Source organism: Tachypleus tridentatus, chromosome 1 (assembly GCF_004210375.1).
Source record: "Tachypleus tridentatus isolate NWPU-2018 chromosome 1, ASM421037v1, whole genome shotgun sequence".
NCBI classification, from domain to species: Eukaryota; Metazoa; Arthropoda; class Merostomata; order Xiphosura; family Limulidae; genus Tachypleus; species Tachypleus tridentatus.
In genome coordinates this window covers 138,540,627-138,559,922 of record NC_134825.1, presented here as the reverse complement: position 1 = coordinate 138,559,922, position 19,296 = coordinate 138,540,627, and the positions used below count along the sequence as shown (strand labels likewise).

The 19,296-nt window shown below is 34.1% G+C and overlaps 2 protein-coding genes across 5 annotated transcripts in view; one reads left to right on the top strand and one right to left on the bottom strand.

Annotated features, from left to right (window-relative positions):
* LOC143225361 (palmitoyltransferase ZDHHC8-like) overlaps positions 1–4,620 on the bottom strand; it is an 82,661-nt gene extending 78,041 nt beyond the window's left edge. Inside the window, exons 1-2 of one of the 3 annotated variants that reach the window (XM_076454625.1) lie at positions 4,449–4,620; positions 3,513–3,787 (exon numbers count right to left, since the gene is read on the bottom strand). In XM_076454625.1, the coding sequence (XP_076310740.1) occupies positions 3,513–3,610 (98 nt within the window). In that variant the 5' untranslated portion in view covers positions 3,611–3,787; positions 4,449–4,620. The remainder of the gene's footprint in view (positions 1–3,512; positions 3,788–4,448) is intronic. The other 2 variants (XM_076454637.1, XM_076454632.1) reach the window with 2 other exon arrangements.
* A 10,793-nt stretch (positions 4,621–15,413) lies between these two features.
* The window catches only part of LOC143225340 (TBC1 domain family member 10A-like), a 68,140-nt gene continuing 64,257 nt past the window's right edge, over positions 15,414–19,296 (top strand). For both annotated transcript variants that reach the window (XM_076454563.1, XM_076454571.1), the window contains exon 1: positions 15,414–15,535. The gene's annotated coding sequence lies outside the window, so the exon portion shown is untranslated. The remainder of the gene's footprint in view (positions 15,536–19,296) is intronic.

Below are 19,296 nucleotides of genomic sequence, written 5' to 3'. Positions count from 1 at the left end.
GAGGTACAGATAATATATTAGTTGATCTTACAATGTGTTAGACATCTCAGATATCAGCTTGGCCAGTTGAAACACAATGATGTAAGTTGAATGTGAGGTCATGTCCTCTTGGATCAAGTATTTGCATCTTGTGAATGGGCCTACTTAAGTTGTCAGCAAGTTTCACATGAGCAATATGCAATCTTCACTTCTGCAGAAAAACCAACCATTGTCAACCAGACTACATCTTAAAACAGTGTTCTACACAATTATACACATTCAGAAAAAAAAAAATCACAGTGGTGTTCCATGGTGAACTGCAGATGAAATCCAATTTCCATCTCCTGCAATGATGGAATCAACATCTAAAACATGATTTTATGTCCAGAATTCAAGTAAAGTTTTGTAAAATGTGACTAGACATTCAGCTTCCAGCTATGATGCCAATGGTCATGGGCACCATTATGAAAGTAACTAGAATGAGGTATCCAGCTAAGTTTTTTTCATTTGCATCTTATTTAAGAGTTAACACATAGATGCTAAAACATTCAAGATAACTAACTGAGGATTATGAAGATTATTTGAATACTACACAGAAACGAGGTTGCTGGTTAAATATGCCATTGTATTTATAGGACTAGATTTATTTAGGTCTGACAAAAGTAACATTACCAAACACGATTTTTTAAAGTAATAAAAGCATGACCAGTGTTGAGACTGGGTATATGCCTTATTGACCCCAGTAATGAATATCAAAAACAAGGCAAGGCATGTCAAGGCTGTTCACTGCTGTAAATATACAAATGTCAGATTTGATGGCACGTAGATCTGCTTTCAGATACTTATAAACCAAACTCAATAAGAATATTATAACTGCAAACAGCAGTTGCTAGTGCCTGTATAATTCATTAACATTTTCATGTAACTGATGTAGCTCACAATTAGAAACATGTCTCATCTATGCAACTGAATTTTGGTTTTTAACTTCATTTTCAGTCTGGTGCTTAGAATCGAAGTTTTTCATCAAATGAAAAAAAAGGTTCAAAACTGATGTCAGGAAAACGAGTACTCAAATTAAATTGTTCAGTCACATCAACCATACATGCAAAGGTAGGAGTCAAAATGTGCATGTTGCAATCTTCAACAAGTCACTTAAGTAAGTGAAGGTCTCCATTACTATTGATAGTAAATCTCTTCATAAATCAACCACCTGGTTATAAAATTGTCTCAGTTCAAGACTAGCATATATTAAACAAAACCTTAAACTTCTATCCTTTCATCCAACTGTCTTCAAAATGTAACAAATCAGAAGCCTTTATCCTATCAATCTACATAATCTGTAAAAGGTTCAAGGAGATAACTTATACTCTATCTTCTCTTCTCAATAGAAAATACAAGATATTCACTTATTTCCATAAGATAACCCTTCCACACTCAAAATAAATCTAATACTATACAGTTCTGAATAATAGTACAGGGTAGAAAATGAATGATTTTTTTCTTACATATTTCATAACATGTGATTTTTTAGGGTGGTTGGCAATTGAAAGGCAAAAGAGCACATACTTTTTAATATTGAATCCTCTCTGATAATAAAATAGATGCACTGCAATGTTAATTCTACTAACCAACTAAACAAGTTAGCTAGTTACAGAATGGTAACCTACCAATTTCCCTCACATTCCATGGGACTGCTTTTATTTTGAGTTTCGGTTAGGCCAAAGCCTATACACTGCTTTACAACACAATTCTTGACAAGTCATAGAATGCTATAATTAAACAGCCTGGCCTGCAATTGCTTGACACACAAAACTAACATGAACAATGCTTGCAGATTCACTGGAAAAGTGAAGTGATCAAGATTCCATTCAAGTAAGCAATATCAGCATATTTCCCTGCCTTAGTCAAAATTTAATAATCATACAATCCTAAATAAATATCATGCAGGGTGTAAAAGCACCTAAAAAAAATTGTACAAATATAATTATTTGGAGCTCTAAAGTAGCCATCTGCCACTTGCAAACCATTGTTAATTAGTCATTATCCTTTGTTAGTCTGCAAGGAAACCCAAACTGTACACATCATTTAACTAATGACTTGTATAATTGTAACTCTCTCTTGACTTGTAATCAGTATCATACTATAATGGAACTCTTGCTTATATGATACTATAACTTTTTTTATTACCCAATGTGTAAACCCAAACTTTGCAAAATTTTTATCCTGTGTGCATGTAGATTTGTAATAGGAGTCGCATGATTTTCCCATTTTTGCCTCCATTTCTCATCATGGAAAACTATTTTTCTCCATTCTCAGAGTAAAGATATGATGCCATGAATACATCATGCTCAGATCTAATGCACTGGCAACACGGGTAATCAGCTAGTATTCATAAATAGACTCAAGAATCTCTTGGCTTTATTACTATTACAGCAGAGCACTGCCTCTATGCTTGAGAGACTTAAATTAAATATGATCCAAATTATAATAATAATTCAAATATGTTACCTTATGCTTCCTATAATTAAAGCAACAAGTTATTTGTAGATCTGTGCTGATTGTGGTAGACATACTTTACTATACCAATGGCTTCAAAATGAATTGTTTAAACTATCAAGAACATGCTTACTGAAGTGATAAATCCACATCAAAATGACTGGAACAAACACTTACTGCTAGATTTTCCACAGAACTTTTCCACTGTCACTAAATAACATAGACTTAATCTAGTTTTATAAATGATACTTAGGTTATACCTCCCCTTTCTTTCATTCTTAAACTTATCTTTACATTATTATCTACCAAAATTTAATGTTTTGTCAATTACACTTAGTTTTTTCTACCTCATGAACTTCTTTGTTCTTGAGAGTTTAAATTTATTAAAATATTACTTGTCTTTTGAAAGAAGATGAAGGTTCTTTAAATTTATAGAGTAAAATATCATTAAGGGCATGCTTCTGACTGCATCCAAATGCCCCTCTATAGCAAGATTCCCTTCATATAAAAAATGAGCCAAATAAAGCTGGATTCCACATTAACTATTTTTTATTTTTTTTTATTTTAAGGCCCTCCATTTTGTTTGATGTATGCAGAATACAGATGTTTGAGTTTCATGTGGCATGGACAGAAAGTCTCGAGATAACTGCCTACTATATCAAGAACCTAAATACAGAATGTAATTAAAGACACTACTTTTAATTCAGGATATCATGGTGCTCATTCAGCAAGATTTATTTTGGTTACAAAAAGTAAAAGAAAAAAGTCTGAAAAGGTCTGCTCTTAACTGTGAGGTTCCTATTAATCAAGATTCTAATGTATGAAGAACTTATCTACAGAATCATCTTGAATGTTGTGAAGAGAACCTTAAAGAATAATTACATTTTGGTTAAAATAATTTTCTAAAAATCTTCATACCATTTTACACTGACTTCTTAAGTATTGTAATCTAACATAAAGAAAAATATTAATATATCTTAATTTGCTATATTAAGGAAAATTAATGACAAAAGTTACAGCAACCCTTGTATACTTACGGAAAAACAAAGAAGAGAGCTGTAGCAGAAAGAAGAAGAGTCCATGCACACAATGCAGGCAGAAACTTTGTTACAGATTTTCCACTGCACTTTCCCATTGTCTCTGAATTAGGTAGGCTGTTATTTTGTTTCTTACAACATCTTCCAAAGTCTATCTGGGCCTATAAATGAGGCTTGGCTGATACCTCTACTGACAAGTTTCATTTCTAAGTTTATAGTTACATCCATTTACTTCAATTATACCAGTAGTTGGTTGGTCTTCTGCTTGGATCCAACTGTAATTCATTATTTTCAACTTTATCACTATGACAATATTTTACAGGTATGTACACATTCCTAACAGAAATGAGCAATTATAGTTATTTTCAGTAATATTAAAATTAAACAAATTACTTAATTAACAATTTCGAACTTCGAAAGTAAGGGTGTCACACAAGTCTTTCATCAATTTCAGTCACACGAAAACTCAAACTGTTCAACTGAATAAATAAATAATCCTGTATTATATCTATCATATTAACTGATATTAAATTGGTGGTAATAAGGTAACTCATAATTCATAGAGGTGCAAATTGTACAACTTAACAGTGTCACTAACGCTAACATTAGATATTAGAATCCGTATGAAAACAGTTCCTATTAGTAGGCCTAATAATACAAGCAATAGTATTGGTAGTACACTTTCATTTTTAGCGTATACTATATGGTTAATCTTTGTGCATACAAACGATGATTAAATTGATATTATAATTACAATTTAAATGACTTTTTAGTTTACCAGTACCACTGCACTTTTACAAAATCGCTTAGAAAATCAATACAACATTTAATATTATGATTTAATTAGTCTGCAGTTGAATTCGGTTAAAAGGGAATATAATGTCCATAAGGAAATAATTATTTGTACGTAAAAACCGATACTTGAACATTACTTACATTTAGAAATATATGAAGGAATATCTGAGACTAGTTAAAAACTTAAACTCCAAACTTCTGACACCCACTCAAATACACTACCTCAGCTGAAAAAGAATAGAACGCCACAAGTGTCATTAGACAACCCTGTAGCTTACAGTCTTAATTCAATTTTAAACCATCTTTCATAAACCAAGTAAATATTTCTTGTGTTGCAATAACTATAACAAAATATAAGCGATAAACAGAAAATGAAATTTAAACAATAAAAGAAACATTGCAATATTGTTCAACTTTATAAAACTGTTAAGTAACTTAATTTCAAGAAAACCGAGTTTTTAAGGGGTTTTTTTGCAGAATAATTTAAAAATTAAGGAAACAAATTCACACACCTGCGTGCATGTGAAGGTAACCACAGCAAAAAAAAATCACTATATATGCATAAAGGAATGAGTTGTTTGTCCCTAATTTAGCAATTTAAGACTAGCGGGAATGCAGCTAGCCATCACCACCCACCGCCAACTTTTGGGCCACTCTTTTAACAACAAATAATGGGATAGCAGTCACATTTTAACGCCCCCAGCGAGCATGTTTGGTTGACAGGGATTCGAACCCACGACTTTCGGATTACTAGTCGAGTGTCTTAACTACTCGGCCATGCCTGGCCATAAAGGAATGCGGAAATGCAGCAAGGTATAATTTTCAGCTAGCGATAATTTCATCTACTAGTGTCAAGAAAGGTCAGCAGAATAATGAAAAATTCGCCACAATATTTACTGATAAAAAATTTTTGTGTTCTTCGCTTCGCTTCTTTCTTTATCGGATTTTGATCTTAATGACCAGGGAGGGTTAGGCTCACTTGGACATCTCTTTCTCCTATCCGTGCTATCAAGTTGTTTGCTGTAGAATGTTGGTGCTGAAACTACATGCAGGTTGGAGTATATTGTACTTGTTTCGACTCTTTTCAGAGCGAATATCCATGAATGTTTTAGTTTTTTACTTAATAATAATTGTCAGATAGGTAGTTAATTTTCTTTTATTTTAAGAGGCTAAGACATTAGGGCTAAATTGGCATGAGTTTTGTAGTCTAGTAATTGATGGACTGATTACATTCTTAAAATAGACAGTAACAGGAAAGAGGTACTTGTGTCTATTTTTATCATGTATGTAGTTTCGATAAAGCTCACATAATAAAGTGTTTTTTTTCCAATTTTTGTGAAAATAATTTAGAGAACAATGCAAGAGTCTATCGGAAATGGTTTGAATGTTTGCGTGTTTGTAAATAAGTTTTGATGATGTGCTTCAGGGGATTTTGTATGCTGAAGTAATAATTGTGTTTTGTATCGTTTGTATTTTATTTATGTGTTTTGGTGCGATATTTCTTCAAGCTGGGCGAGCATATTCTATGGTCTTATGTATGTTTTATTGATTATAATTACACTGTCTGGTGAAGTTACATGATTTTTACCGGTTAGACTTCTTGCATTATTTGCGTGTTTCCAAATTTTGGTAAGTATATTATTTGTATGTTTAACCCACGTTAGCTTCATATCGTAGTTTAAACTTTCTCATTTTCGTCTGGTTCAATTACTTTAAACACTCTTTTACACTTTCAATAAACGCTCTCAATGGTATGGGCCTGGCATGGCCTAGCGCGTTAAGGCGTGCGCTTCGTAATCTGAGGGTCGCGGGTTCGCGCCCGAGTCGCGCCAAACATGCTCGCCCTCCCAGCCGTGGGGGCGTTATAATTTGACGGTCAATCCCACTATTCGTTGGTAAAAGAGTAGCCCAAGAGTTGGCGGTGAGTGGTGATGACTAGCTGACCTTTCCTCTACTCTTACACTGCTAAATTAGGAACGGCTCGGTGCAGTGGGCTAACAACCTACTCACTTAAATACCTGCTGAAGAATCCGCAAGCGATTGCGGCCCTATGTTCCTTGATGGAATCGAATGGTGATAACTAACTAAGTGTTCTGTAGAAGTTTTCCGTTCATGTACAGTTTAGGATAACCTTTGTCATGTTTGTTATGTCTTGTAAATAAAATTACTTAATTTTTAAGCACGTTTATTTTTATTCGATATTTTTGTCAGTATTATTTCAAATTATTCATTAAAGGTTGCAGGTTTGTAGCTGCTATGGATGGGATAGGTGCACTTTTCCAGACCATTACATCATCCGCGAATTGTGACGCGTATCCGTAATTTGGGTCTCCTAATGGCAAATTACTCACATTCGTGATAAATAAAATAGGGCTAACTCCTCCTCCTTGAGGAACACCAACCTCTGGTATGAGTGACTCTGAAAAAGCTCCCTTTACAGAAAGTTGGATAGCCAGCAAATAATTCTCTTGGATAGTTCCATTTCTCTCATACAGTATCTCAAATCATTATGCCAAACTAAGTCGAAAGCTCTCTCGAAATGGAGAAAGCAGGCTTCAGCACATTCGTTTTTAGTAAAACTACTTAGAATTGTTTCTGTTAATCTTACCACGTAATCTGTGGTCTGTATGAGTTTTCTAAATATGTTTTGATTTTTTGGTAATTTCGAAGTTGTTTTTAAGTAATTTGAAATTTGAAATTTTCTGTCATGAAAAGGAGCAAAAACTGATGTTCAAAAACATTCAACGAAAACAAATTGTACAGTTTAAAAAAAAACATTTCCAATGTGTTTAAAATGGATTTGATAGGAAGTTTCCTTTTCAAAATCGGATCAGCTAAATTACTTGTTCTGAGGGCGAATTTGAATTTGAAATTATTTCTTTCATTATCTGAGCTGGTGTTTTTAGAAAGTTAAAAGCAACATGAATTTTTGATTTAAAAAACAATCAATTTTCAGGTCGATAATTGAAAATTTTGTTCGAAAGTCACGATTTTTGTAACATTTTGAAATCCAACTGCGTGCTCAGTTAAAGAATTGTGCATCATTTACAGTGGAATTGGACAAGTCAAGAACCATTTGAGACATTACCCAGCACACTTTCTGGATTCATTTGGTGTTTCAAACCATGAAGATGTATGAGGAAATGCTGGCAATTAGTGGACTGAAAGACCATACTCGTGGCATCGGTATTTTTGTCACTTTGAAAAGTGTCTTTGAAAAAAATTGAATTGGATTCGAAGAAGTTAGCTTCATTTGCGACAGATTGTGACTCTTAGATAATTGAATAAAAACTGGATTTGTATGTCTCTTGAAGCAGCATTTGATTGCAAGAGGTCTTAATGACGATGATTTGGCCTTGTTTCACTGCGTTTTGAGCCAAGAAAATATTTGTTCCCAAATAGTAAGGGAAGTCACATTGAAAAATTTGATGAATGTGGCTTTTAAATTGTGAGTTTTATTCATTGTAGTGCTTTTAAACATTGGCAGTTTATGGAATTGAAAGAATTGGTGTCAGATTGCATAGAAATAACCTACTTTGCCAAGATATGGCTGAGTCAGAGAGATATTTTATTATGATTTCTATCTTGCTCACTCTAATCTGAGACTTCTTACTGAAGAAAGAAAAGCCAACAACTTATTCTGTGATTAAGCAAGAAGCGTGGCAATATGATTTGTGTTTTCTAATTGATGTCACTTTTCATTACAAAATGAACTGAACGTGAAACTTCATGGAAAAAGAAAGCTTATTTGCAATTTAGCACAGTATGTATGAGAGTCTCAGTCAAGACAAACTTTCTGTGGCATGTATGAAGAGTAATGATTTCACACACTTTTCATATTTATGGTATGATGCATATGCTTCTCATTTTGGTTATCAGTGCTATTTGAAATGGTTGAAAATTTGCTCGGCAAATTCGACAAGTGCTTCTCTGATTGTGAAAGTTTTGGACTTTCCTTTCAGTACATGCAAGACCCATTTTACTTTAATATCAATAATTTTTTACTGTTTCAAGTGTTCATTAGTCTACTCCCTTTGAATAAGTGCAGGTTCAAAGTAGATTTGCTTTTTGCTTTCTCTTCAAAGCCAGACCAATCATCAGCCAAAAGATGAATCTGTCTTGATACTATGGAATTGACTTTTGAAGGAAAATGAGTTCATGTTTCTTCGCTTAAAAATCGCAAAGCAGTTTTGATACTTACCTAACATGGCAATTTGAATCTGCTTTTTCTGGAAAAATATTTCATAATTACAGGTACTAGATGCGAATCTGGAGGTTGAGTTGAGACACGCAGACTTCTGCAAAAAGTTTCTTCGTAGTTTCAGGACACCATTGAAAGAAAAATATTGTAAAATATCAAACTGATTTTTTAAATGTGCAATAATGAATACAGTAGCTGATTATTATACATTTTTAGTGGTACATGAATACTAATGCTGATGCTTTTTTCTCGTTAAATAACAATTACCATGCATCATTCTTAAGTTCTAAACTCCTAAAATTACTATATTTTACAGTGTATTAGCCTTGACTACTGACAGGTTAAAACCTATTTCCAAGATATTGTGCATTTGTTTCATTAATAATGCATGTATTTTGTATCATGTGGCAAATATGGTAATCTGATCACCAACAATTTGGTGAGCATTGAAATCATATAAGGCACCAAGGCAACAATATCACTTGAGTGTGAGTTATTGGGTATATTCTTGTATTCACTTACTTTGTGAATTAACGTGTTTATTTATCTTTATAACTGAGTTAATCGTATGTACCACTGTTTGTTCCACTGGAACATTGTGAAGTTATTTTTACAACTTGTTTCACAGTCAATACAACTTGTAGCAAATATTATTAAAGAAATGAATTAATTAATTATCATTATATAGATTGGAATTGACATTACTTTTACCAACAATTCAAAAACACCTGCCCGGTGATGAAACGAAACACAATATTAGTATAAGACTATCACATTACAACGCCTCCACAGCTAAAAAGGCGAGCATGTTTGGTGCGACGAGGACTCGAACCCTTGACCCTCGGATTACGAGTCGAACACTTTAACCCACCTGGCCATGCCGGGCTGTTTGGAATTGTATAGAATGAGTGATTGTAAACAAGAAACATTGCAACATTATTTTGGAATATGTATTTATGTGTGTTTGCCATTCATATGCAGGAAAGTACAAGGCTCTTGTTTTCTTCTGGTTGGAAGAAGCGAACAGTGTTTGCGGATGTGGACATTCATTATTTTGATCAGTTGGTTTGTTTATTATTAAGCACAAAGTTAAAAGGTGGACAAGCTGTAGTGTGCCCGTCACGAATATTCAAACTTTTATTTTAGCATTATACGTTTGCAGATTTCCCACTGAACCACTACGGAATGGACGATTGTACTTATAAAAAGTTTAAAATAACTGAAAGCTTGTTTGTTTGCAGCTAATCGCAAAGTTACTCAATTGGATATCTGTGCTATGCCCAGTATCAAAAACCAAGTTATAGCATTATAAGCCCACAGACTTACCATTATGCCATTGAGGTTCGGTTTGGTTTTTGGAATTTCGCACAAAGCTACTCGAGGGCTATCTGTGCTAGCCGTCCCTAATTTAGCAGTGTAAGACTAGAGGGAAGGCAGCTAGTCATCACCACCCACCGCCAACTTTTGGGCTACTCTTTTACCAACGAATAGTGGGATTGACCGTCAAATTATAACGCCCCCACGGCTGGGAGGGCGAGCATGTTTGACGCGACTCGGGCGCGAACCCGCGACCCTCAGATTACGAAGCGCACGCCTTAACGCGCTAGGCCATGCCAGGCCCATGCCATTGAGAGCGTTTATTGAAAGTGTAAAAGAGTGTTTAAAGTAATTGAACCAGACGAAAATGAGACAATTATCTAAAGTTCAGGATTCAGCTGTGATAACCCGCGGGATAACATAAGCGAATTGTTCACTAACACTATTGTGATCAGAGTAGACAAAATAAATCGCCTTGCCAATTGAATTTTAATGTACTTGAATTAGCATGTGTGGTCTCTTGATAAGAAAAGAGAATTATTTCAAGTTTTAGATAAAACTGTGATTTTTTTTACAGTGTAAAGAATTTTTGTATATATGTTTAACTTGTTTGTTATTGAATTTCGCGCAAAAATAGCCGTCCCTAATTTAGCAGTGTAAGACTAGAAGGACTGCAGCTAGTTATCACCAATCACTGCCAACTCTTGGGCTACTCTTTTACCAACAAATAGTGGAATTAACCATAAAATTATAACGCCGCACAGCTGAAAGGGCGAGCATCTTTGATGCGACAGAAATTCGAACCCGTGACCTTCAGATTACGAGTCAAACATTCTAGCCATCTGGCCATGCAGGACCTGTTTGACTTGTTTTGAATATTTATTATTTTAAAACAAGTGTATTGTGTGCTGTTCATTTACTGCTCACATTTATCGCCAAAAAGTCACAGTCACCTACTGTAGAATAATTCTATCCCATTCGTAGCTAAAACCCTTATGTTTGACGATCCACCCAGGATTATACAGTGGTAAGCGGTGGTAGAAGAAAATGTGAACGAAAGAGGAACTGAGTAGGCAAATATACTTACAACGGTAGTGGTGGCGAAAATAGAGTAGAGATAATAATCACGCTGTATAACCATGTCAACAGATCTTGACCTCAAAGATGGCAAAATACAAGGATTTGATAAATAACAAAAAGAACTAGAGAGAGAACAGTGTAAGCAGAAGAGAGTGGAAGAAAGATTAAAAAAAAAGGGTGTGTTTTCTCATGGCAAAACTACATTAGGCCATGTGCTGTGCCCACAGACGGGATCGAACCTCTGAGCTTAGCATTGTATATTCAAACACTTACTGCTGTCCCACCGAGGTACAAAAAGAAAATGAAAGAAAGGATAGACTGTAAATGAAGAGAGAGAAAATAATAGCACAAAGAGAGAGAGAGAAGAAAATGAGAGAAGGGAGAGACTGGAAATAAAGAGAAAAAGAATAAGAGCACAAATTGAGATCACCAAGCTTATCCCTCAGAATGAAGAACACAAGAATAATAATAGGGTCAGAGCCACTTGACCCAAGCTGTCTAAATTGATGAACAGAAAGATGACACGTAGCTTCATGGAGAGATGTGAAAGATTTTCCAGTAGTTAACACTGTAACAAATGTGACTGGGCTGTGTGTTTTAGCCCACTTCTTACAGGAAATGACCCATAAGTGTATGTGGGTATGACGTCAGAAGGTTCCATGGATTGTGACAAACCAAAAATGGTCTGGGTGAAATACTGTGAAATTATTGAAGAAGGTTTTTGATAAAAATTCAGAGAAGTCAAACATGATACTTGAGAAACTGTATTTCAGTTTGTGGCACATCTACGGTGGTACTTGACAAGATGTATTGACATAACCAAACATGACAGTAGTTTCGAAGGAACTCAAGTTCCTCAAGTGCTCAAGTGACTTGTCGCTGGCCCGGCATGGCCAAGTAGGTTAAGGCGTGCGACCCTCAGATTACGAGTCGCAAAGAGTAGCCCAAGAGTTGGCGGTGGGTGGTGATGACTAGTTGCCTTCCCTCTAGTCTTACACTGCTAAATTAGTGACGGCTAGCGCAGATAGCCCTCGAGTAGCTTTAGGCGAAATTCTAAAAGAAAGAAAAGAAAGACTTCTCGCTGTTTTATATTTTTATAAAATAGGGCACATTACAAAAAAATGCAAGTCCATCACCGACAAACAACAGCAGAAATCTCAACATAAAGTGGCTGGAGCTGCGCACAAAGATAGTGTTAGTAAGAAAGAAGAATAGCGTGACTTCCACCACTGTTGTTGATGCTAGAAGAAACAAAATCAACAAAATACATCAAATTCATTGGGAAAAGGGAGTGCTATCTCTATGATTGATCAGTGTACAATTAAAGATCAGCTGAAGTTACCAAATAAATCAACAGTGCCAGTTATCAGAGCATGCTACAAATATTCAGAGATGCCATTAAATCACGACATACCAGTAGGCAAATGCTATGTGAGGGACAACAAAGTGAAAGTCATGAAAGACATTGCGTGCGGTAGTGTAACAGTAAGAGTCAGTCTAGTGTCTAATAAATAGATGACAGGCAAGGCACACCTGTGTGTGCTAATTGATAGTGCAGTGAAAAAGGTTTTTAAAGCAAATTTAGAGGTGGATACTCCATATTATTTAGGAGATCTTGAAGTCATATGTATCAAGGCATCAGTAAATAACTTGGTGATTGGAACCGTACCAGACAGTAAAATCTGTAGAAACTAGATAAAAAGAAGACTGATATGGTATCTGCATTCACCAGTAGAACTCAAGAGAAGAAACTAAAGCAACACATCAAGCCCTTACAAATATCAAAGAGTGACATCCCGATTTTAGGTCTTTTGGAATGAAAGAAGGTGAAAAGCTTCTTCTCTGCAGAAATTTCGGGATATTACTCTCGAGAAAGCCAAGTCCAACACAAAATCGAGAGACTTACAAAACAAAGAACCAACAAGGAGTAGTGAACTGGACCTGCAAAGCAGTTCTACTTATGAAGCTAAACACGTCAAAAGCCATAAGTACTTATATAACAAGAATGTCAAGGATCGAGATTTCAAAATTGGACAAAAGGTTTGAATTTTGTTACTGACAGCCAACATTGAAATCACCAAGGAGTGTAAAGGACGTTTTGCAATACAAAATGCCATTAACAGAATGCACGATAAGATGAAAGTGGATGAAAGGATAAAATGACGAACGTGTACAATGCTGATCTGTTGAAGAGGTACTTCAAGATGGAAAATATCTTATAGGTGCAACTACATGTATTAAGGTACAAATGGACATTACATATGTGGCTGTCATGCAAGCAGAATATGAAGACAATTACTCCGTTATATAACATAAAAACCTACTAGATTTAAGACCGTTGAGTAGAGGTAAGATGTACAAGGTCGTGAAGACACGACTGCAACAAAATATACTGTGTCAATATACAGATAAATCAGGAAAGACGGACTTAGAAAAAAGGAAAATTAAGATAAAGATAAAGGATCTTGTCAGACACTCTATGAAAAAAGAGGCCAGCAAAAAAAGTGAAAATGTTGTTGTGGACTATAAAAAGAGACTTAATGTATGAACTGGTAGCGTTCTTTATATATAGAATAAAAGAAATATTGTAAATATTTTTCTTGACGAGGGCTTATTGTTGGATAAACAAGACTGTTCAGCTTTATAGTTATCATCTAGTTTATTCAATGATTGCTCAATTTTTAACAGCAAACTTTAAAAGTTAATAATTTTAAAAGTAACAATTATAATAAGTGGTGTATTTAGGTAGGTTAGTGTGCTAAGCCCGAGGGCCCGTGGTCTTAATGAGGGGGCCAATTAATAATTTTTTCTATGTAAAATTACGTGGGATGTGGGGCCAACAAAATTATTAACCCATGGGTCCACACAACCAATCCCGGTCGCACCAAACATGCTCATCCTTTTAGCCGTAGGCGCGTATAATGTTAGGTCAATCCCACTATTCGTTAGTAAAAGAGTAGCCTAAGAGTTGGCGGTGGGTGGTGATGACTGGCTGCCTTCCCTCTGGTCTTACACTGCCAAATTAGGGACGGCTAGCGCAGATAACCCTTTAGTAGCTTTGCGCGACATTAAAACAAACAAACAAACCAGCTTTAGCTTGGAAATATATAAATATAGGTGCGTGTATGTATAGGTGACTAAGTGTGTGCAAGTCAAGTGAAGTTCAGTCAGAAAAAAAAGTTCGAAAACGTGAAGTTAGCTGACGTGGAGTGATTATCTTAACGGATGATATCTCAAAGTTAGTTTCTCATTGTAACAGAAATAAGGGGAATAATTTGTCTTCTCAAAGAGTATTCTAAAGTAATTGAACTCGGCGTGTGTGGACTTTGACGAAAAGAAGACAATTATTTAAAGTTCAGGATAACTATGGTAAACATATGTGAATTATTCATTAATACTATTGTGATGAGAGTAGATAAAATAATCCGTCTTGTCAGTTGGATCCTAAAGTAAATGTGTATATGTGTTTCACTTACAACAAAGCCACATCAGAATATCTGCTGTGTCCAACGAGGGTAATTGAACCCCCTGAGTTTAGCGTTGTAAATACACAGACTTTCCGCTGTTCCAGCGGGGGATCTAAAGCAATTGTTTTGTCTTTTGTTTTTGAATTTCGCTCAAAGCTACACGAGGGCTATCTGCGTTAGCCGTCCTAATTTAGCAGTGTAAGACTAGAGAAAAGGCAGTTAGTCATTACCACCCACTGCCAACTCCTGGGCTACTATTTTACCAACGAATAGTGGGATTGACGGCTGAAATGGCGAGGGTGTTTGGTGCGACGGGGATTCGAACCCTCGACCCTCAGATTATGAGTCGAACGCCTTAACCCACCTGGCCATGCCAGGCCGAAAGTAGTTGAATTAGTCTGTGAAAGAAAAGTGGATATTAGTTTCAGATAAAATTGTGATTTTCTATAGTGTAAATAATTTTTTGTTCATGCGTTTGACTTGTTTTGAATATATATTATTTTAAAACAAGTGGATTTTGTGCTGTCTGTTTATTGCCCATATTTATTGCCCAGAAGTCGTGCTACTGTAGAAGAATCTTATCTCACTCACATACAAAACATTGACAGAAAGCTTGTTTGTTTGTTTTGGAATTTCGCACAAAGCTACTCGAGGGCTATCTGTGCTAGCCGTCCCTAATTTTGCAGTGTAAGACTAGAGGGAAGGCAGCTAGTCATCACCACCCACCGCCAACTCTTGGGCTACTATTTTACCAACGAATAGTGGGATTGACCGTAACATTATACGCCCCCACGGCTGGAAGGGCGAGCATGTTTAGCGCGACGCGGGCGCGAACCCGCGACCCTCGGACTACGAGTCGCATACCTTACGCGCTTGGCCATGCCGGGCAGACAGAAAGCAATGCTGTAATAACAAAAATCTAATTATTTTTAACGTAAAATTGACATTAAATTATGATGTTTTTAAAACACATTTAATTTTGATAGGATATAATTTTCTCTCTGGGATTGCAAACTGAAGATAATTAAGTAAATTCAGCAATTCATTCGTAATGTATATATGTAAATAATTTAAAAAAAATTAAATAGTTATTACTAGGGTGCACTGTATATTTTACAGGGCGTCTGGTATATTTTACGTTAACAAACTTCCTGTTTTAGGAGGTAAGTGTTAAGATGATGTTTTCATGTATTTATGTTAAATTTTTTTGCTGTATCTTGCTTACTGTCATTTATAATTGCATTATTTGACAGGGTGTTTACTTTTCAAGTATATTACACATAAATATTTGTTAGTGTATGTATTAGATAATAATTTTAACATGAGGAAACTAATTTAGCCTAATCGAGATAAAAGTAAAATATTGGCATTGTATAAATACGACAATAGGGACAGGACTTATATTACTACTACTAATACTAGTAATAATACAAGCACATGGTAACTGTAATACTGCTTTTACTGATATATATATATAACTACTCATATTAATAGGTAACAAGTCTGAACATACATACGCGACTGTTTTATGGATATAAAGTTAAATGAAAGCACCTGTACAACTGTCATTTAATTTTGACCAAGCACGATCATTTGAGTTTTGATAATTACTAGCTTAAAAGTTACCAAATGCTTTCCACAGAACAGTGACAGTCAAAAATGTACCATAACCATGAAAACAAGTTATGATTACATGTTAGACCAAATAGGGTGTATGTGGCTGTAGTGTATAATATAGTCTTTTTAAATAATAGGTGTATGACATGTTTATAACCTTTTGAACAATAACTGAATGAAAATCGTATACATGGTCAAACGTCATTGAATGACCATTTGGAACTTTATGTATTGCATTCTTTCACTCTCGTTAAGTACATGAGCATCACAGTAACAAAACATTACAACTCATGATCTAACTTTACTAAACGTTACGTAGATGATGTAGTGTAGAGCATGCATATAAAATGTAGAACATTATCTGCCATTTTGTGTTTCTCATGCTTCATTGTGCATTTACTTAATCAGGCAAACAGAGACAAAAGTAAATAATTCTGTACCTTTCCTCATATTGAAAACAAAAAGAATATCTGTACAATGTTTATTTTCACAAGAGAAATACATAAAGGAAAACTTGTTGAAGATATAAAATTAGTTATTAATTGTCAAATTCACATGCCTAACCTTGGGATCTTGAAACTAATGCCTTTGTGTATTTCACTATAAAGTGTTGGTATGTGGTGTGTAGCTCAGACACTTATGAATATATAAGAATTTGTGGTATAGCTGTGTGTATCTGTAAATATTGGATGCCTGTGAAACATTAGATGCACAGTTTTCATATATATCATCAGCATCTTACAACAATAGAACGTAACAGTAATTAGTTACTAAAAGTAGTTGTCCGTTAACCTCCATAACCAGTACAGATAGTAGTAAGAGTAATACTCATTGTGACAACAACAGTAAATAAATAACATTTCTAGTGCAGTACAATAAATTACAATACTAATGCTATTGTAATATTTTGTACTTAGTTTATGCTGTTACAGGATGAGTAGAAGAGAAGAGACTACTTGGTCTTTCAAAATTATCCCTGCCTTTATCTGTACCCTTTTCTTTCAAATCTTTAAAAAACTGTGTAAAACTTAAGAAACCATATGACCAACAAGTTATGAAAAATTTCTACTTTGATTCTCTGTACTTTAATAATGCAATGGTAATTGAGAAGAGGTACACCTGGATAATTAGATTCTAACATAACCTTTTGACTTGCTCATTTCAAAATTCTCTGTACAAATACACTTAAAATAACTAATAAAATATTTTCAACCCCTGACAGTTGTCATACCTACCTTTAACAAACTTGTTTGAGCTATATAGCCTAAATGTAGATGTTACAAAACTGTGTGTAGTCAACAGAAAGAGCTCATTTTAAACTATAATCTAACAACAGTTACTTTCAAATTGGCAACTAGTTATCATCACAGAGCGTATGGAACTGACTGTAGTATTATTTGATCAAAGACAGAATTTATGATGGTTTCTTACCTAAATACCTTATAGTAAGTGATACATTTTAAATTGTATTTAAGTCTTTCTTTTATATTTAAGTTAATTATGTATTAGTTATGCTTTAAAATGCGTAATTAAAAGGTTTAAACATTTTAAAAATATTTATCATACTTTCATTCTCAAGGCTTACAATATTATGCACTGAATAAAAATTTTGCCAAAGCATTGTACATGTCTCCCAAAGAAATTGTAATATGCCTTGAGGGCACTGTTGACTTGTGTTAAGATGAATAATAAGTTGTGATGGATAAGAAAGAAATATGAAACATAAAAAAATAACTATGTGGAAGGGAAAAGACCTGAAATTATGAATTTCACAAAAGGAAAGTTCTTAAAGATATTCTACAAAAAATTAAAAGATACATATTTTTTCAATTTATTAATTTTAATTATTGCATTGTACATGTTGATAACAGCTAGAGTTAGTGATATGATAGATAACATGAAAACTAAAATATAAACATTTACCTTTAAAAACTTTTGATATTATTTTAGGAGGTTCTAGAGATTATGCAAATGAAATACCAAAACAATAAGATGATAAAAAGTTATACTCCAAACTATTTTAACAGTTTGAGTGAGCAAAAATTACATTTTTATTAGAAAGATATAAGCAAAATATCATTCTTTGTGTACAAAATACTTGTAAACTTTAACAAAATTTTATGCAGTATTGTGAGGAACTATTATAGTACCTTATGATTTTTCATGTATAAATGATAAAAATTGTATCATTCTAAAAGGGGTTTACCGAATCCTGCAATTCTGTAAATTTTCTGTTGTATTTGTAAATTTAAACTTCTTATTTAAACAACTTACAACATTTAGCCTTGATTTTCTTGTGTGTCTTTAGTTAGCCAATAATGTTTGATCTTCCCTATTTTTTCCTCTTGAATTAAAAGCAATTTATTTGATAAATCACAAAAATCTGTCCCACATTCTTTCTAACTCATCTTAATTCCTTCAGTCTTGTCTCATGCCTTCCAAATTGTTTTTATGAAAATTAGGAACAACAATTTCATTTCTTCTTTCACTTCAAAATGCAGTAAACATTAAATCTAAGTATGCAGTGACCACTCTTCAAATAATTATCTGCTTTTCAACTCTGTCTGCCCTATCCACCTTAGTAATAAACAATAAGTCTATAATGGCATTCTCTCTGGTTGGCTTTGTAATAATTTGGTATTGAAAACTATCATCAATTACTGAAATAATATCTTCTCCCTAACTATTTATCTGCATGCAATCCCAATTAGTGTCAAAAATTAGTCTCATGGTTATCCTTTTAATAAAATCCTTGATATTAGTATACTGTTTCTTTTTGACATAATTTGTTTGGTAAAGTGGCTATAGAAATTGTCTGTTAAACTCTTGCCTTTGAAAATTTTGATTCTGTTGTAGATTTATTTTTTGAATACTGTTTCTCATATCTTCATTCCCTACAGGGTGTATTTCATCCACTGTAAAAAAGAGACACCAAATAACCACTTTTGAAATGTTTGTCACTCACAAGCAATTTAGAAACTGGAATTTCAAAATAATTCCTATAATATGTATACAACTTGCATTCGTATATTTTGTTTCTAATAATCATATCATTGAATAATATGAACTAGTCTTGTTCTTCAAATACCTAAGGCTGTCTTTTAATGTTATAATTTCACATCTTATACTGTAAATTTCCTTTTTCCAAACTGTTTGTTGCCCTAATTAAGATATCAGTTAGTGTTAGATATACACAATCCTTTCATTTAAATTTAATATAGCAGTTGTGATTTAAATACTTAAAAGTGTAAGTTTTAAATTTAATATCTTTATAAATAATAGTTTATCACAGGTTTGCTTATGTAAC